Raw genomic sequence first — 26,464 nt, 5'->3', positions numbered from 1 at the left:
AAAAGAAAGATAAGTTGTAGACCATTTACTTCACAAATTTCATTTTCTAGCCCTTGCCTATGCGTACGTTATATTTGACAGACACAATTTTGATGATTTTCTGCAATCAAATAAAAATTTATAAAGTATTACATAAGGTATTTTGTGGTTATTTAGGTGTAGGACCTACAGCAACTGATTGTGGAAAAAAATGTGTCCAAATATTACAATAAGGAGGATAAATTGTTATAAATAAAATATGTGTGTCTGTCAAGCCATAACATACGCATAAGATGTCTGTCAAATGTAACATACAGAATAATAATTTGGCAAAAACAGTAGTTCAAGATGGGAAATTGAATAAAGATCACATGCAGTTTATAAATCACATGTTTTAAAAAACACTTTTATAAACTCTAAACTATCATCATAATGTGAACATCAAGTGATTTTTAATTTTTTTTAAACGTATTATGTATGTTACTTTTGACAGACACATACAAATCTTGCGTATGTTACTTATGCGTACAAATGTTTGACAGACAACACTTAACAATGGATTGTGTCATCAAAAAAGATTCTCCTCACAAAGTGATAGTGCCACAAAGCTAGGTGGAGCTAAATGCTATGTCATGTAGCATAATTAGCTGTATCACCCTAGTTTAGCAGGAATTACAGCACCGTCTTGCGTATGTTACTATTTGACAGACATTTCAAGAAAAATTTTAAAATTGTTATATGTTCAAAAAAGATGGCAGCCACTTACAAATTGATTATAATATGGAGAAATGAAGTTATTTACAATAGATTTACCCTTTAGTTTATGCTTCAAGTCTTTGTTTATAAAAAACTGAGGGACTTCAAAATCAATCAAAAGTTTGACAGACAATAGTAACATACATGAAGGCAAACTTTTAAATCCTTTTTTGATCTGTTAACTTATAATTCATAATGCCTCTTTCTGTTTTTTTGATTGGTTTACTGCACCATTTTGGGAAACAGGTCACATGAATTTCTATAAGGATCCACAAAAAAAATTAAAAGCTGTTGAAAAAAGGCGTCTCTTGGCATGTTACAAATAAAAGTGTAAAAATAGGCATTTTTACAGCTATTTTTATTTTTTTTATTATTTAGAGTGAAAGGATTTTACTTAAATTGTGTATGCTATGTCTTTACTACCTAAACTTGCCACTAAACTAGCAAATATTCCATTTCTATAATTATTATTTTTAAAAAAAGATGTCAAAATATATGGCTATAATATGACACCTTAGCATATTTTGAGCCATATGCATTTATCATGTCTCAATGGGGACTTCCTGGAAAACATATAGGCCTACACTGAAGGCTACTAGACCCTCCCTCGGGTCCGTGGAGAACGACTGGTAATGTAGATTACATAGCATTAAAAATCAACCCAATACACGGACCCTCCCAGTCTGTAGGCAATTTGACTTCCAGCTCCCACAAACTGCTGGAAGTTCACTTTTACGGATTTGGAGTCACGCAATCTTTCTATATACCACGTCCATGTTTTCACTACATTAACGCTTGTGTAGCGACTAAACAACGATATTGTATCCGACCAATCAACGCAGCTTGGCAGCGCTGGGATATTTGAAAAGGCTTCCCTAGCTAAATAATGTGCAAACATTTGCAAACCGCACGCCGATAATGTACGCAATATGGACAATAGGCCTAAGTCCGAGTCGAGTGGTTGCCTTTTATTATTGCGCTGCACCATGGGTCTATCAGACGCGTGCCACTTGAGCTCAATACCTCTCAGTTGTTGACAAGTGTCCCATCCGATCTTGCGTCACATCCCGCTGCATAGCTTTGTGCTACCATATTTGAATTGAAACTGGGCGGGCTTTCGTAATTGACATCGAATCACCGTGCTTCGTTGAACGAATATTTGGAAGTGAGATCTCTAACAGATTGGACCAGTCTCGAATCAGCGCTCAATGGACTTTCGCGTTCACTTATAATACGAGTATATTTCTATATTGCTGCATGGTTGACTGTGGTGGGTGTAATTAGTGGCGTCGATTTGTGGATGAAGAGGAATGGGTTTTTGGCATTGAAGAAAATAAGGGGGGAGTTGGCATTTTTTTCATAGGGCATTACGTAATTATTTATTGTTACATTATCCAGAGATGGAACCGAACCGAGACTGGGGCCAGTCTAAAGGCTACATGCTGTATGGAGTATGTAGCGTTCAATGGGAATAGGTAGATTGAGTACAGCAGCAAAGAACATTCAACGCACATGGCTGTTCAGTTGGCACCTCAGATTTTTTACAGGGAGCAAAATTTGGGCGCCTAAATTGATAAAGTTAGGAGCCATTGGCTCCTCAATCAGGTTTTGCACCGTACAGCACTGCACTCCCCCAGTGAAAGATTCGTCTAAAATCTTTCACAGGAGTAGTGTGGACTTTAAATAGAATAGCCATTCATGATTCATGCAAATTTATAAATGTTTTACAAGAATCTTTGCGTGAAATTTAAACCAATCACAGAATAGTACCAAAATTCTAATCATGAGAACTCTTTGCAAGCTAGACCTACCTTTAGGATGAGCACGTAGTATGTATGCAGTAGAACCGTCTTCAAGTTGTACAGCTTGGCCATCTTCAAATGCAGTCACTATAAATTAATAGTCAAAGTTGATTATGTTAAGTCAAAACAAAACAACATCACCAACGAGGTAAAAAAACAAAACCTCCAACACCGCCACCAATAACAACAACAACAATGCTTTGGCCGTTAGTTATGACATGAATAGTTTATAGCCTCATCTACAAATCAGGTGGACCTACATACATGTAGCAGTCTTGTCTATAATCACTAGACACTGCATGGATACAAACTGTATACTGCAAAACACAACACACAAGATATAATCCAGTTCTGGTGTGCACGTACAATGACCACTCATACACTAAGCCAAAAAAGAAAATTTTTCACAAGGTCATATTTTAAAATCCTGTCTATCAAAATTAACCAAAATTACACACAGGATTCCCTCAATACTCTACTCAAAACACATGTCTGGGTTCTAATTATTCGCCTGTGAATGTGATCCCGGAAGCTGTTCAGTGTCAGTGCAATTTACTGTTGTGTCAGTTGGACAACTGCTTGGTTACTGACATGTGTTTAGAGTAGAGTATTGAAGTAATCCTGTGTGTAATTTTTATTCATGTACAGGCAAATAATTGGAACCCAGCCAAAGAAATCTGTTGCGCTGTGAATGTGGTCCAGGAAGGTGTTGCATGTCAGTGCATTTTGCTGTTGTGTCAGTTGGACAACTGTTTGGTTACTGACCAGTGTTTAGAGTAGAGTATTGAAGTAATCCTGTGTGCAATTTTTGTTCATTTTTATGGAGAGGATTTTAAGATATGACCTTGTGAAAAATTATAAGTTTCTGTTTTGGCTTAGTGTACATGCTGACTGATTGCTCTGAGTCACAGGTCCACAGAACTTGCAAAATATCCCCTGCTCATATCACACATATAAAATGATGTTCCTACCTTTTTCCGTAACTTGCTGGATGTAAGCTGTGGTACCATCTTCTAGCTGTACAGCTTGACCTTCGATTAATCCACCATCTGTTGAAGAGAGATGAAGAACATCTTTCAATTTATTTCATCTCAAACAAACTTAAAAAGTTAGGGGAGGAAAAACGTATGAGCTCAAAATCATTCCATAACACTAGGGGCAGCGACAGCAAATTTACCTTTTCGGAAATTCCCACTAGTTGAACTGGTGAAAACGTTCCAGGTGAGCGAAAAATAGTGTAGTGTTGAAGTTAAACTCTTTTTGTTTGATAAAATGATTAAAATCATTTTATCTACCACTACGTATGAATATCCACTCGAACATATAGTATTTGTATACTAACTATTTGACGTCCTATATACATAACACAGTGAACCCAGTGGGGGTCAATTACCTATTGTGTGTGCTTCTGTGTTGTGTGCATATATGGAAACTGGACAACAAGTGCACTATGTGCCCCCTTTTTAGATCAGCTTCTACCAAACTTTGCTTAAACTTCCATTTTTAATTTACCTTTCTGATTGATAATAGCTGTTGAACCATCTGCAAACTGAATTGCCTGTAAACTCTGTCCATCCGCTAATTCCACACTGTGTAACTTGCCATCATCTGTGACTGTAGCAGAGGTGGTCACTGTTGCTGTGGAAGAGGTGGGTACAACTTCTGTCCCTGATGAGGCCTGTAAGTGAATTGTCAGCAGAATACAAATTATATTTTATGGATTAGTGCCCAGTGTTGCCAAAACTTTTCAGCGTCAAGGCGCGGCGCATTGACTCGCTTGATATTGATATTTGGGCGGATTTACCCACATTTAGAACGCAAAACACCCAATTGGGCGGAAAAAAACTTGACTTTAAAACATCCGGTACTTACTGGGAAGTTATTGACCGATCAATAAATAGTCACAAAACCCATTGTAATTTCAATTTGGAGCTTCAAAGACTCAAAACCTTTATAAATCGGCTAAATTGAAAGGAAAATACATCAAATTATTGCTGCGGCCTGAGACTGGCAAAAAGTAGCCCAAATTTAGACAAGTAGCGGCATGCTTTTTTGAGTAGCGGCAAGTGATCCCCAAGTAGCCCAATTGTGTGTCTAAGGTGCGGAGTTGGCATCACTGTTAGTGCCCTTCAAAGACAATGTAAAGCTACATTATTGTAGCACCTGGGCTGTGTCAATGAAGGATGTTGACAAAGAATATAATAAATACAAAATTTGTATATATTGTTTGTTTCCGTAATTTCAAGCGTTTTCCATAATAGTTTATTTGGGGGTATCGTGCACTCTCTAAAATCAACTTCTTTTTTTCCTTTTTTAATGTGTGTGTACATAAACTAAGATATCATCTAATTTGTATTTTAAGGCCACCAACACCTGGAAATTACAACACTCAGTGCAGGGGTAGCGTTAACCCCCAATCGGGGTGAACGACCCCCACATTTAAAAAAATATTAATTTTTCACCCTCTATATTGGGAATATGTGCAAGCTCAGGGGTAAACTCTGACCCTCTACTTTTAGACCTTACTCCTACCTCTGACTACACTGCAAAATATAAAATATTTTCACCCTCGAGATTTAATTTTCACCCCATGTATTGGATTTTCTGCAAGCTCGGGAGTGAAAAACACAGGAAAACAACCCCTGACTTTCGGGCCTTAATGCTACCCCTGACTCAGTGGCCTATGGGCGCTGTAATACACGCGTAACCCGCAAATTCAATGTACAAGTCACCAGAAATTTTGGAAATATGAAATAAATACAATTTAGTATTCAGACAGGTAATTGCCTGCCCTTTCAAAATTGCAGTCCTTTTTAGCTGAACTTGTTGGCTGTTATTTTTCATAATTTTTTAAAGGTTTGGTCACTCACAATGCCTCTTTTTTTATACAATGCAATAAACAAACTTCTCTCCATCCATGTGTACCCTCAGGTTATGAATTCTCAAAATGGTCTGCCAAAAATCGCTTGCCCCCCCCCCTCATCCCCATTGGCCATGCCAAAAAATCTTTGCCTCTCTTGACAGGCAAAAAAATCTTTGCTCCCCCTTTATACATCCAAGATTTTGGGGAACCCAAATTGAAAACCTTAAATTGTCTTATCATAGGCCTATAATGCGAGTGTTTCAAGCAGGAAATTTTGAATATCTGAATGTGCTCTTAACTTTTTCCTATACCTTTTTAGGGTGTAACAAAGAAATAGTGCCCAAAACAATTAGTCAAAAATCGCTTTCCCCCTACCCTTTCAACCTGCCAACAAATGCTTGCCCCTTGTAATTCACCACCCCAGGGCACACATTGCACCAGCACCATTGCACCCCTTACCTGAACATTGACAACATGCTGTGTTAGCTGGCTATCTCCGCCTTGTGTAGTCTGAGCTAGCAACATTCCGATCACTTCTTGTTCATTGGTGCTAATCGTAGCTGTGTCCAATGTTTTGTTATGAACTTCACCTCCATCGCCTTCCATTGTTTATAAAGAACCTGTACGCTCCTAGCTCAAGAAACTGTAAATAAATTCATGAATAAATGAATTAAAGAAGGAATCTAGTTTTAGCAAAACAAATTAATTAAAATTATTTATTGCCTTATCATGTGATCTGGGCATGTGATACAAGCACAACTGTGCACAAATTCTAGTCAGTAATCAGTACGGTATATAAAAAAATTATTTAAAAAAAATCAGTGATTTTTTAGTTGTTTGGTTATCAAAAACTTCCTTCACCCAATGGAATTTGGGGAGCTGGATAATTGGGGGACGTTACAATCTAAAGCCTCCAGCATACTTTCCTGCCGCTTGCCGCTGCGGCAAGGCGTTTCAACCAATGACAAGCCTTTATTGTGTCCGTTTATCTGCAATGCGCGTGCACCACGCCGCTCAGCGGCAGGGTAGTATGAAACCAGCATAAGTGCGGATAGGTTTGCGCCAGCAGTAGCAACCTAGTTGATGTGATCTGATTGTGATGATTCACCATGACAGCGAAATTACAGCGCTAATTTGAATCCTCCAAGATCTGGAAAAAGGCGCTACATAAATCCGAAATTTATTATTTAAATGCTGGTTTCATAATTCTGTGCCACTTGAATATCGCTCTGAAAATGATTTTGCTTTAATACTGTGCAGTTGCACCAGAAATGCTAGTGGTGACCAGTGACAAGCCGATATATCGATCACTTCACCGCTTTGCCCAAGCGGCAGCATCGTAGGGAGCTCAAGTCAACTTGGAGCGGTGCCACTCTGATGTACGAGAACAAAATACGATTTGGAGTGGTGCTGAGCAGCAAGTCTGACAGTGGCTTTCAGAGTCATTCATGCCACTGCTGCTCAGCGGTATGCCGCTCCGTTTGCAGACAGGTGCAAGCCCGATCTCCGACATGAAGGGGACAATTCTAAGTTTCACTCGGGATTCGGGAAAATCACAAAATTGACATGTCATAAAATAAATACCCCAAGTGGTGAAACAATTCAAAAAGTTTGATTTCTTACCAGGGAAAAAACTCCCTATTTACAAAACAAACATGACAAAAGGAATTTAGCATAAGTCATAACATTAATAAATTAATTTCTATGCAGAGAAAATTAAATTGGAACTGAGTGAAAGCCTTGAAGATTTTGTGAGGGTGTCCACTTTTTCTTCAAGCAGGGTCAGAATTTCGGCATAAATCAGAGAATCGATTCTCGCAAAGTCAAAGATTTGCGAGAATCAAATGATTCCTGCAAATTTATTCTGCAAGAATTAAGTCTTCAAGATTGATTCTCGCACTGTGAAACGAAATTCTGACCCTGTTCTAAATAGATGTGAGAAAATGTTAAGTGCAAGCCAATGGTAGGAACAGGCACATCTGAGCAAGGGCGGTATTTATTTTACTTGATAATAAAGCCCTATGTAAATCTGTGCCATTTTGTGCCACTGAAAACACTGGTCATTTTTGGAGAAAATGATGAATAAAATCAAAATTAATCTTTTTCAGATGCTCTAGTTTGCATTGACAAGATTAAATGCTTTAGGAACCAGCAGAATGCAACATTCACTTCACTTTTGAATATTTTTTTTTGTAAGATATCATTAGATATGCCTTGGTGTAAATCACCGTTTTGGTCAAAAAAGGGGTCAAAAAAATTCTAATTTGACCCAAAATTCATCTTCTGACAAAAGGGAAACATGGTTTGACAAAAACTTTCATCCTTTTTACATAACAATTCCAGTTTACTTATTTGCTGGGAGAAAGCACTTTTTTGTTATCGCTTTTGGAAAAATCATTGTTTTTGCCATTTTCACCACCTTAAAATTTGAATTTTCATACAAAATTTCAGATGTGTTGAAAATGATATTATAAAATATACATATTATTCAACAAAAATTGGATTAAATTACAATGAAAACAAAAAATTGACAGGGGGGCACAAAAATTATCAAGTCCCCCCATGCACTCCTACATTTTTGTATGGTAAGTGTTATCAGAGAATATCCTGAATATGGCCTAATTTCCTAATGTTCCGACAAAAATTTCATCATAACTTAAAGCCATATTATAACATTTGCTGAGGAGGACGCCCTCACTGATTTTTTAAAATTTATTTTTGTACACGATTATATTGTACTTTATTAAACCAATATACCCTGAAAAAATCAAGACTCTAGGTGCTGTAGTTTTGTCAAAATCCGAGATTTTGAATAAAAACGGCGGAACCGGCGCTTTATTAATACGATGGAATTATTAGTTGAACGCATACACGATGTTCATAACACACAGTACGTACACGGCGTGCGCGACGGTGTCACGGTGATCTACACAACAAAGGGCCGTACCATAACATGACCGAAGGAGTGGTACGTATTGGCGACATACATGCGCTGGTAGTAAATTCCAATTTTCTTTGCTCTGCCGTTAGTGCCGTAGTTGTTCGGCTCAAAAATAAAAGGGGATATATCTGACAGTAAAAACTATAACATTTTAAGGCAAAGAAATGCTAATCTATTTTGTATGAAAATGTTATAATATATGGCTTTAAATCACTTAGCAATACCGTACAGTAGAAGATTGGTTTTGGTGTCAAATTGTTTCTGAGAAGTTTCCTCTTCCAATAAACAACAATTCATGTTAAGGGACCGTTCACAAACACTTGTAAGGGGGGCACGGCCCTGCAGAGTGCTAACGCTGCAAAGTGTTCATAGTTCTGGTCGCTAGGGTTCAACTCCCCGCACAGGCATGGAATCCTACGTAATATGTATCATGTTCGCTTCCATCTAGCGATCAATAACCTGACAAACCCATATGTAATCCAATTCAATGCACAAGCTCATACACCTGTGGTTCTTTGATGATACTGATTACAATAGAAACATTGATCAATAATGAACGCTGGTCAAAAGACGAGCTTACTGAAGTGAAAAATTATGTACATGCAGAATCATCATTTATGCATATTGCCTTGAAAATCATAAAAAGCGATTACTTGATCAACTCAAATGATTATATTAGCGTTATTTATAAACCATATTTCAATATTTCTAAATGTTTTATTTGTCTTTTGACCCAGAAATGTATGAATTTGATGCGAAATCGTGATGAAAAATAATATTTTACCAGTCAGATTCAGAAAGAGAAAATCTCATTACACTCGTTAATTACATCACAATCCAAACATAGATAGTCAAGTTCATAGAAAATGTTACAAACTGTTGTATGTTTTGCTATGTTGTTTTCTCTGTAGGGAATATGTTTTATCGTTAAAATCGGATATGAAAAACTATCATAAATACAGCACAAACGGCCATCACTATTTGTGTGCATAATACAAATTTACGAATTATAGAAGTGACATATGACACTTATAAAAGCTGTATTAGTATGGTCGTTGAAGAGGAAAAACAGTGGCTACCAGGAAAAAATTGGTAAAAAGCTGATTTTTGTACCAGACAAGCAGAATATATCATAGAACATCATATCTAAAATCCGAAAAAATCCTCTTTGGGGAATTCGTTTTATCCAAGATGGCCGCCAAAATGGCCGCCATAACATACAATTAGCTGTATCTTAGCTTCTAAAGCAGATATGATGATGATTTTAGTGTCTTTGAATGGGTTTAAGAGGTCAGAGAATTCAAATTTGTACAAATCTAACACACTGATGTCTTCAATCACGCTGAAATCCAAGATGGCCGCCAAAATGGCCGCCACAACATATAATTAGCTGTATCTTAGCTTCTAAAGCAGATATGATGATGATTTTAGTGTCTTTGAATAGGTTTAAGAGGTCAGAGAATTCAAATTTGTACAAATCTAACACACTAATGTCTTCAATTACATTGAAATCCAAGATGGCCGCCAAAATGGCCACCACCACATATGATTAGATATATCTCCGCTTCTGAAGCATATATGATGATGATTTGAGTGTCCTTGAATATATTTCAGAGGTCAAAGAATTTGTACGTATCTAAAACACCGAAGTCTTCATTCACACTGGAATCCAAGATGGCCGCCAAAATGGCCGCCACCACCACGTGTTATGTTTAGGTATATTTTGGCTTATGAAGCAGATATGATAATGATTTTAGTAGCTTTTAGTGTCTTTGAATAGGTTTTAGGAGTCAATTTTATCTTCATAAGTATATATATGTCTTTACTGACACTGCAATCCAACATGGCCCTCAATATTGCTAAAATCAAACATGATTAGCTAAATATCTCAGCTTCTAAAGCCAATATAATGGTGATTTTAATATTTGAATAGGTTTTTAAGAGAATGTAGGTTTTAAGGGTCAGAGAATTGTTGCAATTACTTAAAACCCGGGCTTATAACACTGAAGTGCAAGTCGCAATAGAATCCCAAATAACTGCCACCACTGAAGCAAAAGTAGCTGTCCTCGTTCTCATCTACAGGTATAATCGCCTCAGCGTTTTGGCAATGTTCACTTGTGTAATCTTCACAAGCTGTGACACATTTAAGCCCATTTTTGCGACAGGATCATCCGTTATTTACACAAGAATTCCTGGAGGAAAGTTTACAATTGTATCGTACAAGTTTAAGCAAGCTATGTGGTGCTGCATCTAAATTCGTAAGGACCGGTGCTAGAACGATGTCAGAGTGTTTCCAGCCCCATTGCTTTAAATTGGATTCAAGTCATTGTTTGTTAGCTTTCTCTCTAGTATGACCTGTAAAAGAACCCGCAGACTGTGAAAATACGCTGCTCTTTCAGTAGGTGAAAGCTTTTGTAGATAGCTGTGGATCAAATGATGCTTTATTTGATGATACCATTGATATGGATTAAGCGAACCGTAGACCGTTTAAAGAATCTTCTTCTCTGCCACCATAAGACAACAAATAATCTGATGCCACCTGTACCAATCTGTTCTAATGTCGCCTCAGGATCGCTCATCTAGGATGATATCTGCTGCAATTCTTTTATCTTCTTCAACAAACTTGTCTTTCCATGTCCAAATGTTGCAGAAGTTGAGTCGCAACCACTCCATGCATGGATAAACAGGAGGTCTTGAACTTTCCAAACCACCAACCCTTTCTTCTCTGAGTTGAAGTAGATAAGATATCAGCCATAGTCTGGTCTCAGTGGTACATCAAAAGACAAGTATATCTGTGTCATCTGCTACTACCATGACTACAGGTACTTCTCTTCCTTGTCTTGCAAATTGAAGGATACATTCCACTATCAAAGTGTCAGGATCTCCAGTACTATTGTGCACGATCTGACCATTGGTTTCCAAGTATCGACTCAGCAGCGAGATAAACTGACTGTTGTTCTTCTTATTCGAGAGGAAGGTCTGCTGGTCATGATGAGAACCTTCATAGATTCTGTGAGCTGAATATGATAAGAACAAATGCCAGTTTATCTCGCTGCTGAGTCAATGGATGGTGCACAATAGTACCGGAGATGCTGACACATTGATAGTGGAATGTATCCTTCAAGACTCCTTCCATGTTCAAGACAAGGAAGAGAAGTGCCACTGGGGACCAGAATATAGCTGATATCGGTGGGTTGGAAAGTTCAAGACCTTATTAACAACGTTGGTGAAGTATTGACATTCCATCTCAGGTCCTGTTTATCCATGCATGGAGTGGTTGTGACTCCACTTCTGCAACATTTGGACATGGAAAGACAAGTTTGTTGCAGAAGATATTAGGAAGAATTGCAGCATATATCATCCTAGATGAGCAATCCTGAGGCGACATTAGAACAGATTGGTACAAATGGCATCAGATTATTTGTTATCTTATGTGGTAGCAGAGAAGAAGATTCTTTAAACGGTCTGCGGTTCGCTTAATTCATGGCGATGGTATCATCAAATAAAGCATCACTTGATCCACAAAAGCTTCCACCTAGTTAAAAAGAGCAGCGTATTTTCACAGTCTGAGTGTTCTTTTGCAGGTCATACTTTGGAGAAATTTAGCTCACAAACAATAACTTGGATCCAAATCAATGGGGTTGGAAACTCTCTGACACCGTACTAGCACCGGTCCTTACAGATGTAGATACAGCACCACAAGGCTTGCTTAAGTTTGTATGATACAAATGTAAACTATCCTCCAGGAGTCCTTGTGGAAATAACGGATGTTCCTGTCGCAAAAAGGGATTTAAATGTGTCACAGCTTGTGGAGATTGCAGAGGAGAAAATTGCCAAAACTCTGAGGCGATTATACTTGCAGTTAAAGTCGAAGATAGCTACTTTTGCTTCAGAAACTGAGACGAGACATAGAAAATCATGTGGTGGCAGCTGTTTTGGATTCTATTGTTACTGTGCACTTGTTTTAAGTAATTGCAACATTGAAATCTGCAACCCCTAAAACCTACATTTTCTTAAAAGCCTATTCAAAGATTAAAATCATCATTATATTGGTTTCAGAAGTTGAGATATACAGTTAAGCATGTTTGATTTTAGCCTTTGAGGATCATCTTGGATTACAGTGTGAGTCAAGACTTGACTTAGTACTTTAGATAAATACAAAATTGACTTCTGTGTCACCTAAAACATATTGAAAGGCACTAAAATCATTATCATATCTGCTTCATAAGCCAAAACATACCTAAACATAACACGTGGTGGTGGCGGCCATTTTGGCGGCCATATTGGATTCCAGTGTGAATGAAGACTTTGGTGTTTTAGATACGTACAGATTTGAATTCTTTGACCTCTGAAATATATTCAAGGACACTAAAATCATCATCATATCTGCTTCAGTAGCGGAAATATATCTAATCATATGTGGTGGTGGCCATTTTGGCGGCCATCCTGGATTTCAGTGTAATTGAAGACATCAGTGTGTTAGATTTGTACAAATTTGAATTCTCTGACCTCTTAAACCTATTCAAAGGCACTAAAATCATCATCAAATCTGCTTTAGAAGCTAAGATACAGCTAATTATATGTTGTGGCGGCCATTTTGGCGGCCATCTTGGATTTCAGTGTGATTGAAGACATCGGTGTGTTAGATTTGCACAAATTTGAATTCTCTGACCTCTTAAACCTATTCAAAGACACTAAAATCATCATCATAATCGCTTTAGAAGCTAAGATACAGCTAATTATATGTTGTGGCAGCCATTTTATGGCGGCCATCTTGATAAAACAAATTCCCAAGGAGGATTTCTTCGGATTTTGGATATGATGTTTTATGATGTATTCTGCTTGTCTGGTGCAAAAATCAGCTTTTTACCAATTTTTTCCGGGTCAAAATGTCCAACGACCATACTATATCTTGAAAAGGAGATTACTCTGATGCTAGAATTTCGGCATGGAAACTCATGTGAAATGAAGAAAAATATTTCTGGTTGATTTTATGTGTCTTTTGAGCTTTAAATGTTTCAAAATGTCAAAATCTACCAAATTCGAGTAATTATGATGTCATCAACATGACATTAATATTCATGAGGAATAATTATTGCTCCCTCAATTAAGAAATGATTAACAAATGATTGGATTTCATCGCATGACCTTCTAGCAACTGTATCTAGAAATTTATGAAAGTTACTTGTCAATTGTTGCCGGAAACAAGCTTTTTTCTATGGTTACTGACCAGCTCATTAGCGCGGTTCATCAGACATTGGGACATTCTTTACCGTGTAATTACCGCCCTCTGTTGATGACAGGGCTTCAACTCTTATCAAGGCGATATAAGAAATGCAGGGCCGCGGGGGGGCCTGATGCAAAAAAAAAATTTATCGCAAACATTTTTTACAGACCTTGAAAATTTCAGGGCCCCCCTTTTTCGACATGAAAATTATCGGTCAACCCCATAGAAAGGCATATAAACTCCATTTTCCCAGGAAAAATTGTGGTCATTTTTTTCAGTGCCACCCTTAAGCTGAATTTATACTCAATCGCCGAGCGATTGCGATAAAACGCTTTTGGAAAGCGATGGGCAATCGCCGAATTTTGCGATGCATCGCTCGTCGCTTTTGCATTTATACTTTTCACAGCGATAGCGATTGCAGACGGCAATTAAAATATTCTAAATGCCACAAAATACATTTTTAAAACATCGGTTGCTGTCAATAATTAATTATTGCTTTGCCTTTGAATTAATTCATCACCAAAAATTAATAATCGAGAAAGGTACACTAATTGGCAAAATAATAGATTCAGATGGTTGTATATGATTGGTTGACGCATTCACGTGTCAAGCGATATCGCAGGGAAGTTGAGATTTCTTCAACTTGCAAAAGCGACATCGTTTTTGCCTCAGCGATTTGAATCAATTGATCGGCTTGACGCTCTGGAAATGTAAGTAAACATTGAGCATGCATGAAAATCGCTTTTCTGCAAAAGCGATCGAGTATAAATTCAGCTTTAGGAGGGTGAAAAATTTTCAGGGCCCCCCTTTTTGCATCAGGCCCCCCTCTTACAAGTGTTTGTGAACGGTCCCTAATAGAATTAATTTGAATTTTTTATGCCTGTCCCTACCAATGGCAATGGATGAAACGGTATTAGTAAGGGTTAGTGTTATGGTTAGGGGCTATATTCATGACCCCGGGGGGGGGGGGGCACTCAACTTTGGAAGTGACGGGTATGTGCCTACCGGAGTCGCGAAGTAGGGGCCTATCGGGTACAAAGCGTTATTTTAAAAAAGGGGGTCATTGGGTAGCCGCAACCAAAAAAAGGGGGTCATTGGGTAGCCGCAACTAAAAAAAGGGGGTCATCGGTATGGCTTTTAAAAAAGGGGGTCATTGGGTATACCGTATAGTCGACTTCAAAAGAGGGGGCCTATTGACAGGCACATACCGTCACTTCCAAAGTTGAGTGCCCCGGTTCATGACCTCCTTTTAAGGTCTGACAATGTCCGACTTCGGATGAAACAACCCCGACCAAAATTAAGCAAAAGAATGATGATGGTTTCGGCTGTGCCTGAGCCTGAGGCTGTGCTGTGACAAAATCAGTAGGTATCACAGGGAAACCTCGGACGGTTAACACATTTGTTAGTCAGTCAAAATGGCCTAAACCGGCAATACAAATTTACAATGTACATTGAAATTAAAAAGAAGCTTTTTAAGAAGGAAACCTTCATAAATATGTTGTCTATACTTCACTTGACCCATATATGATTTTTTTTGGTGTTGAGAGACTCGCACATGGAATTTCAGAGAGATTTTGATAGCAGTTCCATTAAAAAAAGGTGCTACATGTATCGTCATGAGACTAAGATCTAGAAACACCCCCGTAATGCTGTTTTGGGGAATTTTGCTAGGTCGGAGAATCTTTTTGATGAAAGTCAATCTTTGACAAGATGTAACTTTGCTACGGAAAGTGCTATGACAAAAGGTTTTCAGTGTTGGCTTTCTTTACTCAAGGGCTTTAATTTGATATATAAAATGATGCAGTTTGATGGCAAATTTGAATTCACCTGGCATACCTAAAATCAGGCTGTGTCATGGGACATGGTCACACGGATGTGGGCCAAACACAACAATAGTCACAAGTGTCAGTGACACGTTCGACACCAATGGAATTTTTATGATCACACCTAACATAGGCATGCAAAGCAAAGGGTGTACATACCACCATATTTGCTAATTTTCTTCTAGGCGAAATCAAAACACAGCAGCCGACATGAACGAACTGTCGAATTCAGCTCCACGCCAAATTCGACAATTCTACAGATTTTAGTACGCATCTGACCGATTTCGTTTTTGTTCAAAATATGGGGTCAGATTTTAGAAATATACACTCAATCAGGTTAGATCTAGTTTCAGTAGTCGTTTCTGCTTATTTCAGACAAACATATGCCACAGGTTTCGATCGGACTACTGCAGAAAGCTGTGTTTTCCGAGGTGATTTCTGGGTAGGCCCACCATGCATTGGGCCGGAATACTGACGCTGCATGATGGGAGATTACCTACAATTCCTTGTGTTTTCTTACATTTCTGCTCGTAGTCCATGGATAAAAATTGCTTTAATTCCCTTCTGATGGACTCAAGAATATTCGAACTTTCTTGTCATCCATTTGAAATATAATATAGATGTTTAGAGAAGGGAAAAATCACCCTTTTTCGCTCACCTGTTTCCGGAATGCTCCGTTTTTTGTTGCATTTGCGTCACGATAATGATGAAGCTATCGCGAATTCGCGATCGCGATGCGCATAGCAATTACGGGGGGTGTCCTAACTTTTGATTTGGCGGGTCATTTTACATCTTCTAATACGTCTTTCATTGCTTGATTTTAATGACAAAACACGTAAAATAATTTCTCAATTGCAACTGAAACATTTTACCTTGCATTGGGTCTCAAAAGTTGTGTATTTTAGTCAATGCAAGAAAGACAAATTGTGTTTTATTTAGTGCTGGTTTGACACGGGAACAAACCACGGATGCGCCCCCGGTTATAATGCAATGGCCGCCATTGGACGTTTCACCTGCGTTTTATTTCCCCCGTTTTATCTGTAAATTTAGATTACTGTTATGGGATATATAGTAGGATAGATGATTTTTTTTCTCTCAAGAAAAGTACAAAATGCTTATTACAAAGAAAATGTACGTTCGCGAAAGCTATGAATTTTTTTTTCTTTGAAGGATAAGTCAGAAAAAAATTCATGCTACTTTCAAGCAATCCTAGATAGTATAGTGGTGAGTATCCCCGCCTGTCACGCGGGAGACCGGGGTTCAATTCCCCGTCTGGGAGGCTTAATTTTTTTCCTTTGTCTTGTTTCTATTGTGTTATTTTAATTATGGGAATATTTTTTCAACACAAAACATGTGTCTCTCCCATGTAACATATTTTTTTCCCACTAATTCAAAGGATCAACGCGCGTTCAGATTTTAGTTTTTTTTAAATTCTATCATAGGCCCTACCCTGGTTCTATACCGTAAAATGGGGTAACTTTGGGCACTTTTCAGAGTTTTTAAACCACTGCTTCCAATTTCCAAACAAAACCAATTAATAGGCCCTATATTTCTAATTTAATATCCCTCTTTGACATTAGGGTTCCCTTCTATAGCTTCTACACCTTGTTGAAGTTGAAAAAGATTTTTAATAATTTTGTAGGCCTAAGGGTGCTCTAGGGGTTAAAAATAGCCTGACCAAATTAGGCCTACCCCGCTCGGAGGAAACTTTGGTCAGATACATTAGTTAATTTCCATGAAAAAATGATCTTCGTTAACTATATGGACAAGTTGTTGTTTTTTGACATTTTGACCCCTAAATTAATCTATACCGTGATCCTTGCTCACAATTTTTTTTTTTAAATGCTCATATTCGGGTCAAAAATTAAAAATTTCGAGGATGAGCGACTATTATTTCTTCCAAATATATTTCTTAAAGGAGGATTTCGTGATCCTAGCATCCTCTTTTTATGACATTTTTCAGTAGGCCTAGATATCCAGGAAAAAAGCTTATTCCCATAATTTCAGTTGATTCCGATTTTGTGTTTGCGAGTTAAATATGCATGATTATATTATGTGTATACATGCTCCAGAGGCCACTGTTGCATGTTGTAATTTCGTTCAAATTTGGCGATTGCTAAACGAATTATTTATAGGGATCTGGAATGAGCGTTTCGACAGTATTTTTTGTGGGACATGAGAGCACATCAGACATATCGAATTGCATTCTGAATACGAAGAATGTCTTTCTGATATCAAATAATTTTAATTTGTTTGAAATTCACGATATAGGCTAGGCCTAAATACAAATTTTATGACAAATTATTAAAATTTGATATTTTTCACATTTTTGATATAGGCCTAGGCCTATACTGTAACAGTCCTCGAAGTAAATTTTATAAATCTATATAAATGATATATTCTTAAAGTGTACGCAGCTGAGAAAAGCCGACGATCAATTGAAAATTTCGACCTTTCATATTGAAGATATTTTTTTCCTGAAAAGACCTAAATTTTGTTGGTGTTTTGTGAACAAAATCCATATCTTCAATACGAAAGGTCAAAATTTTCAATTGATCGTCGGCTTTTCATCCCACCTACACCTAAGTACGGTATAAAATATCAATTTTAATCATTTGCCATAAAATGTGTATTACATTGCGAATTTCAAAAATCAAAATTATTTGATATCAGAAGGACATTCTTCGTATTCAGAATGCAATTCGATATGTCTGATGTGCTCTCATGTCCCAAAATAAATACTGTCCAAACGTTCATACCCCATCCCTTAATCTGCAAGGAATATTTGGTATTTACATAAACATTATGTAGCCAGAGGTATCCAGTGGTATAAAAATCTTTTTTGAGAAAAGTGGGGGGATGAGGCTTTGGATCACGAAATGCCCTTTTAAAAATTGACACCAAAAACAATAGCTGTACGAAAATATGACCATTTAAAAAACACTCCCTTAGCAATGCTATCAGACCCCCGGATCAGGCTGTCAAGGGTTAATTTTGTTAACACTCTCCACACGGGTGTCGACTGCATGCAGACGACAAGTTAAAAAAAAAAAAAAAAAAATCAAAATTTCAAAATTGTAAATTTTCATGATATTTATATATTTGGATTCAGCATGAAAAATGCATTAAAATTATTACAAACAAGCTCAGTAAATGGTTCAGTGGTTCATGAGATAGCTTTTAATATTTTGAGAAAATCTTAAAACTTTGACATTTTCTGTTGATGTGTATGGCTAGCAAGCAGAGTTTTGCCCGAGGTTTTGTTCCAAGGGGGGGGGGGGGGGTTTAATAACACAAAAGACCATACGGGTATGTCCCCCATGCAGAAAGGTCCCCTTTTTGCAGCTCCCCACCCAAAAAATATTTCTAAACACTCCCTTTATAGCAATGCTACCAGGCCATCAAGGGTTAATTTTGTAAGGGTTTTGCCCGGGGTTTTGTTCCAGCTCACAACACAAACATTATGCCACGATTAGGGGCTGTACAATAATTATGAGCCCCGGGGCGGGGAGGGGGTAAAATTTCCGAACGGCCCGCCAAAAACCGTTTGCCCCCCCTCTTGGCCTGCCAAAAATCGCTTGCCCCCCCTTCGGCTCACCAAAAAATTCGTGCCCCCCCCATTTTACCCTCCCCCAGAGCTCATTATATATTATTGCACAGCCCCTTTGATGCAATAGAGGCCCTACATGCTTTTATCGATTGGCACCAAACAAAGAGTTTGAACCGATGTATTATGGCGCATATTGTATCAGGCCGTCAAGGGTGAATTTTGTCATTTATATGATTTTGTTCAGGGTTTTGTTCCACCTCACAGCACAAACATGATGCCACGAATAATTATGCATCCGAGATGAAGGATGCATTATGAATATGTGATGCAATACACGACTCAGTGGTCAATATGCATATCACAACTCTTCATTAGGGCCTATGCATGATAGTTTTGCTCGGAACTCGCAGAGTAACTAATTAATAACCTGTGTGAAGCGCGCTTCAGACTCCATATTGTACGTACAATATTGTATGTACAATACTTTTCGTGACGTCAAAAAGTATTACACGTGCAATAAATAGTAGGCCTATGTACCGGGAAAATATATATTGTGCTACAATCATTGGTTGCTAAATTGATACGTAGTTGCCAAATTTCTAAGAGTGGTAAATTTAGTGAGTGTTCGTGCACGGAATGATGAACATCTTTTCATGTCTTTTTGTATTCAACTGTACTTAATATTAAAAGGCCTATATTAATACTAACGATATTAATAATATTAAAATTGTAATAATAATATAAATGGTACATTCAGTTCTTATTTATTTATTTATTTATTTATAGATTTATTTATTTAGGCCTATTTGTTTATTTATTTATTTGTTTATTTATTTATTGATTGATTGATTGATTGATTACTGATTGATTAATTGATTTAGCGATTCATTTATACTGACATTTAGTCATATTGATTTAGTCAGTTTCTTAAGTATTATTTGTAGGCCTATGTATTTATTCTGGTTTTGATTTGATTGATACTGATATTTTCATTGTTTTTAAAGTTTTGGCATATAACATTATACATTATAACACGTTGTGTTATGAATTTGCAACAGCTTTTTACATGTTGATATCGTTGAGGCATGTTATGATGGTGTATGTTATAGACCTACTTATGATCATCCCAATACATCCATAAACGTGTTGCAATTCTGGGTAAAAACCACATGTGCCTGCTAACGGTCAAAATTTTTTTATTGCATGAGGTGAAAGGGCTTTGGTAGTAGGTTACAAAAAGTCACATCAAAAATTCCTCCGGAGCGTGTTGCCATAGCAACGGCAGATTTTATGATTTTAGCGATTTTTGCTTATTTTGGGGTGAAAATAAGGGAAAATATGTACTTTTCTGAATTACCCTTGACTTAAAATTTGAAGTCACATTAAAAAATCAATCTTACCACCATAAAGTACTATCTTTGTACTTTCTCCAGATGCAAAAAATATTTCAATATTATTTCCCTATGTGCAATTTTAGGGATGGGCAACATTGGCAATTTAGCACTTTTGAAAAAATGACATTTTTACCCCATCTTTGAAGTCAAAAAACTATTTTTGCTTGAGCAGCCAGATTTTTTTCCTCTTTGGTGGTACTTGAGCAGATATTGCCCCATCCAAATCTGGAACAAAATCTCTGGGGCTATTTGTCCTGTAAAGCCAGTGTTGCCTGAAAGTTTGCCAATTAAAAAAAAAATGCATTTTTTGAAATTATGCATTTTCTACATATTTACTCATATAACTTTTTATATGACTAAAATACTTTTAGTATTTACCCTTTGCGTACTAACAACTGCATCCGGAAGCAACACTTAAGGCTGCAAAATAGTCGTGTCCTGCGAAAAACCGGTATTGCCAGAAAATCTGACTTTTTAAATCTATATTTCCAATAAGCGCATTTTACATAATTTATTTATTTAGTTATTTTTTGAATTGTTAATGTTATTTAATCTAATGTTATCTATACATTTGCTAGCACCATCTCATACCGGTTTCAAAACTTGGGGTTGGTGTTGCCAGATAGTATGACAATTTGAATATTTACCCATACCCGTTATTAGTGAGTGCTTCAAAACATGCATGCATGCATTTGTTTTCAAAAAACATAGCGTGGTAAACGAATTTAGAAAATATACACACAGTATAAACTTCAACTCCCATGGGGCACTAATATTAAGGTGTGCATTATTTGCCACACTTTTTCGCTGAAGACACAGAAAAGATCCCCCTTGTCAAGTAATGCCCTAATAGGGCCCTTTGATAGGCCTGATCTTTACATTTGCCCTGAAAGCCCGGAGACACTCCCACTTTGGAGGTGACGCGTATGTAGGGCCATTATTAAGATCCCCTTTTCAGCACCGCTGTCACCCAAAGACCCCATATTTTGTTACGATCACATGCTCTGTCACCCAAAGACCCCTTGTTTTTCCTTTAGATCTGTCACCCAAAGACCCTTATAGCCTATGCCATTTGAACACCCAGCAACGAGTCATCTATCACTGATTTTGTTTCTTCTTTTGAAATAACAAAGCCATTTGAAGCCATTTAGAACTAGAAATGCAATTTTCTCACCCAAAGACCCCATTTCAAAATAAGGTCCGTCTGTCACCCAATGACCCCATATTTTGTACATTTTGCTCTCGCCAAATGCCAAAAATTATCCATGCTCTCACCCAATGACACCATATATTTTATATTTTGCTCTCACCGATTGCCCCTTACTGTATAAGTGCAGCCCTACACCTATATCCATTCCATTTCATATTGAAGTACCCTCCCCATTCCGGGGGTTGAATGTCTACTGAATGTCTTTTTTTTTCTTAACTTGATTTGAGCCCATTAAGACAACGAAAGACTCCAATTCCTGGCTCCCAATTTACTCACAATGATCTTTAATAAATACGATTGACCAAATATTTTATGTAGGGGGCTTAGAACTTGGCCACATGGAATTTTGGGGTGAAAGAAATAATGCATGAAAACAACATGCAAACAAGCATGAAAAACTGAACTTCAAACCAAATTCACTGACCATGGTGACCAACTTGGATGTGTGTTCTGATTATATACTGCGCCAATAAAGTATCCTTACACTTGGAAAAATAATCACAATTTAATCTAATCATGCACATTATGACACCACATTGAATCCAATGTGACTTCAAGAAGCAAAGTTACAAGCATTTGATTAGACGAAGGCCCAGTTCTAAAAGTGACAAACTGGCCTATTCAAAACTCCACAGACTAGACATCTGGTTTGAGAGTGGCGAATCGCTAATTTATGCGTTTGACTTTAATTTAAAACAAAAGGAACAAAAGAAAACTGAAACAAATGAACTGACAAATTAAATGAAAGTTATGAAAAGTATAGAGAAGCAAAAACTGAAATAAAAACTGCTTTAAATAATGCTTCATTGAAGAAACTGTGTTGTCTCTTTGTTTCGCTTGTTGGAATCTTTTTGCGCCTTTTGTATAGGCCAGTTTGTCACTTTTAAAACTGGACCTTCGTCTATTCAATTGCTTGTAACTTTACTTCTTGAGGTCACATTGGATTCAATGTGGTGTCATAAATGTGCAGGATTAGATAGTGCATCTATTAGGGTGGTCACATGAAAATTTCAAACTCCTCCCTGGAATTACTTTTTCTGTCAGGATTGTTCCTTCTGCAAAATGATTTAAAAAACGTTTTGAATCAACTCAATCGGACAATCCCTTGCAAAGATACAGCCTTTTAAAGATTCACAAAATTGGCCTTTTTTACCCCATTTTTAGGAAAATCCTGATTTTGTCATAAATGTGCATATTCATGAAGCGATAATTGTGGGAATAAAGCCAAAGAAGGCATGAGATGTATTGTTTTTGTTTATTTAATGTTCATTTATGCAAATATTAAAAATCCAGGGTCATAATTGCTATATTTGCTTCTTTACAACATTTTTAAAATGGCTGAAATCACAAAAATAACTCTTTTGCCAGGTCTTTTAAGGTAAATATGTGTGGTTTTCACCATTGAGGGCGCTATTATGTGCCAATTATGACCTTCAAATGCCTCTATTTCCTAAACTACACAACCAACTCGTCTGATTTTTGCACAGGATTTCGCTCTGAGGGTCTAGATTGTAAAACTGAATATAGCATAATTGTACATCTTTGGGAAAATAGTTTTATTTGATGACAAAAATGTATTTTGTGCGTAACTTTTGTATGCGTGACCGTACAAAAATGCTATATTCACCTTCATTACGAGCAGAAAATTTTCTATCTAATTAGGTAGTCGGGTTTGCACAGAAGTTACTAGGAGACAAATTATATGTAATTCAAAATGCCCAAAAGTTTTCCAACTGCTGCAGAATCTGTTACAATTTCCACCATACATTTGTGTATGTAGGCAGAGGTACACACAATAGCTAGCATTGTGGCCACCCTACATCTATTACAAAAACAAATTTACCCCAATGTGGTTCAGTTTGGAAATTGTGATTATTTTTCCAAGTTTAAGGATACTTTATTGGCGCAGTATATAATCAGAACACACATCCAAGTTGGTCACCATGATCAGTGAATTTGGTTTGAAGTTCAGTTTGTCATGCTTGTTTGCATGTTGTTTTCATGCATTATTTCTTTCACCCCAAAATTCCATGTGGCGAAGTTCTAAGCCCCCTACATAAAATAGTTGGTCAATCGTATTTATTACAGATCATTGTGAGTAAATTGGGAGCCAGGAATTGAGTCTTTCGTTGTCTTAACAGGCTCAAGTTAAGGAAAAAAAAGACATTCAGTAGATATTCAACCCCCGGAAGGGGAGGGTACTTCAATATGAAATGGAATGGATATAGGTGTAGGGCTGCACTTTCACAGTAAGGGGCAATCGGTGAGAGCAAAATATAAAAAATATGGTGTCATTGGGTGAGAGCATGGATAATTTTTGGCATTTGGCGAGAGCAAAATGTACAAAATATGGGGTCATTGGGTGACAGACGGACCTTATTTTGAAATGGGGTCTTTGGGTGAGAAAATTGCATTTCTAGTTCTAAATGGCTTCAAATAGCTTTGTTATTTCAAAAGAAGAAACAAAATCAGTGATAGATGACTCGTTGCTGGGTGTTCAAATGGATATAGGCTATAAGGGTCTTTGGGTGACAGAGCATGTGATCGTAACAAAATATGGGGTCTTTGGGTGACAGCGGTGCTGAAAAGGGATCTTAATAATGGCCCTACATACGCGTCACCTCCAAAGTGGGAGTGTCTCCGGGCTTTCAGGGCAATGTAAAAGATCAGGCCTATCAAAGGGCCTTATTAGGGCATTACTTGACAAGGGGGATCTTTTCTGTGTTTTCAGCGAAAAAGTGTGGCAAATAATGCACACCTTAATATTAGTGCCCCATGGGAGTTGAAGTTTATACTGTGTGTATATTTTCTAAATTCGTTTACCACGCTACGTTTTTTGAAAACAAATGCATGCATGCATGTTTTGAAGCACTCACTAATAACGGGTATGGGTAAATATTCAAATTGTCATACTATCTGGCAACACCAACCCCAAGTTTTGAAACCGGTATGAGATGGTGCTAGCAAATGTTTAGATAACATTAGATTAAATAACATTAACAATTCAAAAAATAACTAAATAAATAAATTATGTAAAATGCGCTTATTGGAAATATAGATTTTAAAAAGTCAGACTTGCAATACCGGTTTTCGCAGGACACGACTCTTTTGTAGTCTTAAGTGTTGCTTCCGGATGCAGTTGTGAGTACGCAAAGGGTAAATACTAAAAGTATTTTAGTCATATAAAAAGTTATATGAGTAAATATGTAGAAAATGCATAATTTCAAAAAATGCATTTTTTTTTTAAATTGGCAAACTTTCAGGCAACACTGGCTTTACAGGACAAATAGCCCCAGAGATTTTTTTTTTTTTTTAGATGGGGCAATATCTGCTCAAGTACCACCAAAGAGAAAAAGATTATGGCTGCTCAAGTAAAAATAGTTTTTTGACTTCAAAGATGGGGTAAAAATGTCATTTTTTCAAAAGTGCTAAATTGCCAATGTTGCCCATCCCTAAAATTGCACATAGGGAAATAATATTGAAATATTTTTTGCATCTGGAGAAAGTACAAAGATAGTACTTTATGGTGGTAAGATTGATTTTTTAATGTGACTTCAAATTTTAAGTCAAGGGTAATTCAGAAAAGTACATATTTTCCCTTATTTTCACCCCAAAATAAGCAAAAATCGCAAAAATCATAAAACCTGCCGTTGCTATGGCAACACGCTCCGGAGGAATTTTTGATGTGACTTTTTGTAACCTACTACCAAAGCCCTTTCACCTCATGCAATAAAATTTTTTTGACCGTTAGCAGGCACATGTGGTTTTTACCCAGAATTGCAAATGTGAAACGAGATTACTTGAAATATATATTTCAGAGTTGAAAGAGTTTCAAATATACGAACATAATTCTGAAATATGTCTCTCTGATTGGTTGATGGTCAAGAGGATTACGGCATCCTCAAAGCCTCTTGCTGTAATTCTCTAATCGATATCTATTATAGGACCGATCTTCTGAAATCCATACAACCGTGTCAAATGAAATAGTCTCGAATCATAATTTGTGCACGATACAACGTTGATACGTCAGATTTCGGAATTTTATTAAAAATAGGCATAAATCACATTGAACAGGTTGAATGCTGGCAAAAGTAGATAAAATAACTATGGGTCGAATTTACATTAATCAGTGTCCTGGGGCCAGGATAACATTTAGGACTCCTTCGAATTCTAAAACAATACTTCGCCAAATGTCCTTGCTTTCATTTTCTCATTTAATTTGTTTTAATTTTAATTAATTTCTTTATCCACTGGCTCTCTGGTAAATCCGGTATTGCCAAATATTTCTTGTCCATTACCCGTGTTAATCTATTTATTTATTAAAATGAACCATCTATTAAATTTCTATAATACAATGTAGGCCTATAGGCCTAGTGTATTTGATAACAAATTTGTTTTTATTTTTGATTGGAATTTGGGTTCCACTTCCATTACACGATTTCATAATAAGATATGTTTGGGCATGGCGGAATTAGTATATGATTAAAAATAGACATACTCTTAGGCCCCCTTTTTTAATGTTTGTAGGCCTACATTATTGATATCAATATTTATGTACAAAATGCAAAAGAATGTATATATATTTGATTGTTTTGTAAACATTAAATTTGATGTTTACTCATAATTATGTCTGGGAAGTCAGGGAAAAACTAAGGAGTATCGGTATTTAGTTTCCTGGAAAAGTGGATCAGATGAGCAGTGAGTAAAAACATTCACCCTAAATCTTTATTTGATTTTTATTGTTTTATGAATTTATTAGGCTACTGGTAAAGTGCAGAAAGAACCTCCAAACGCACTCTAGGATTTTTCATCAGCAGCAGTAGAAATTTCTCTTGCATAGATTTTCTGGTGACCTCGCTTGGATTTAGCAAACAATGAACCGTCAGGGTTATAGCGCGTTATTAGAGAGATTGCGATTT

General features: G+C 37.0%; 1 protein-coding gene and 1 non-coding gene across 5 annotated transcripts in view; one reads left to right on the top strand and one right to left on the bottom strand.

The window, feature by feature from the left end:
- Nucleotides 1-16,112, bottom strand: part of LOC140168640 (uncharacterized) — a 35,304-nt gene extending 19,192 nt beyond the window's left edge. For 2 of the 4 annotated variants that reach the window (XM_072192043.1, XM_072192046.1), the window contains exons 1-5: nt 16,050-16,112; nt 5,860-6,043; nt 4,050-4,215; nt 3,509-3,586; nt 2,547-2,624 (exon numbers count right to left, since the gene is read on the bottom strand). In XM_072192043.1, the coding sequence (XP_072048144.1) occupies nt 2,547-2,624; nt 3,509-3,586; nt 4,050-4,215; nt 5,860-6,006 (469 nt within the window). In that variant the 5' untranslated portion in view covers nt 6,007-6,043; nt 16,050-16,112. The other 2 variants (XM_072192045.1, XM_072192044.1) reach the window with 2 other exon arrangements.
- Nucleotides 16,113-16,598: 486 nt separating this feature from the next.
- On the top strand, nt 16,599-16,670 carry Trnad-guc (transfer RNA aspartic acid (anticodon GUC)). The gene has a single exon. It is a non-coding gene; the product is annotated as a tRNA-Asp (tRNA).
- The last annotated feature ends 9,794 nt before the right edge of the window (nt 16,671-26,464 follow it).

Source organism: Amphiura filiformis, chromosome 13 (assembly GCF_039555335.1).
Source record: "Amphiura filiformis chromosome 13, Afil_fr2py, whole genome shotgun sequence".
Classification (NCBI taxonomy): Eukaryota; Metazoa; Echinodermata; class Ophiuroidea; order Amphilepidida; family Amphiuridae; genus Amphiura; species Amphiura filiformis.
This window is presented reverse-complemented; position numbering and strand designations above follow the sequence as displayed.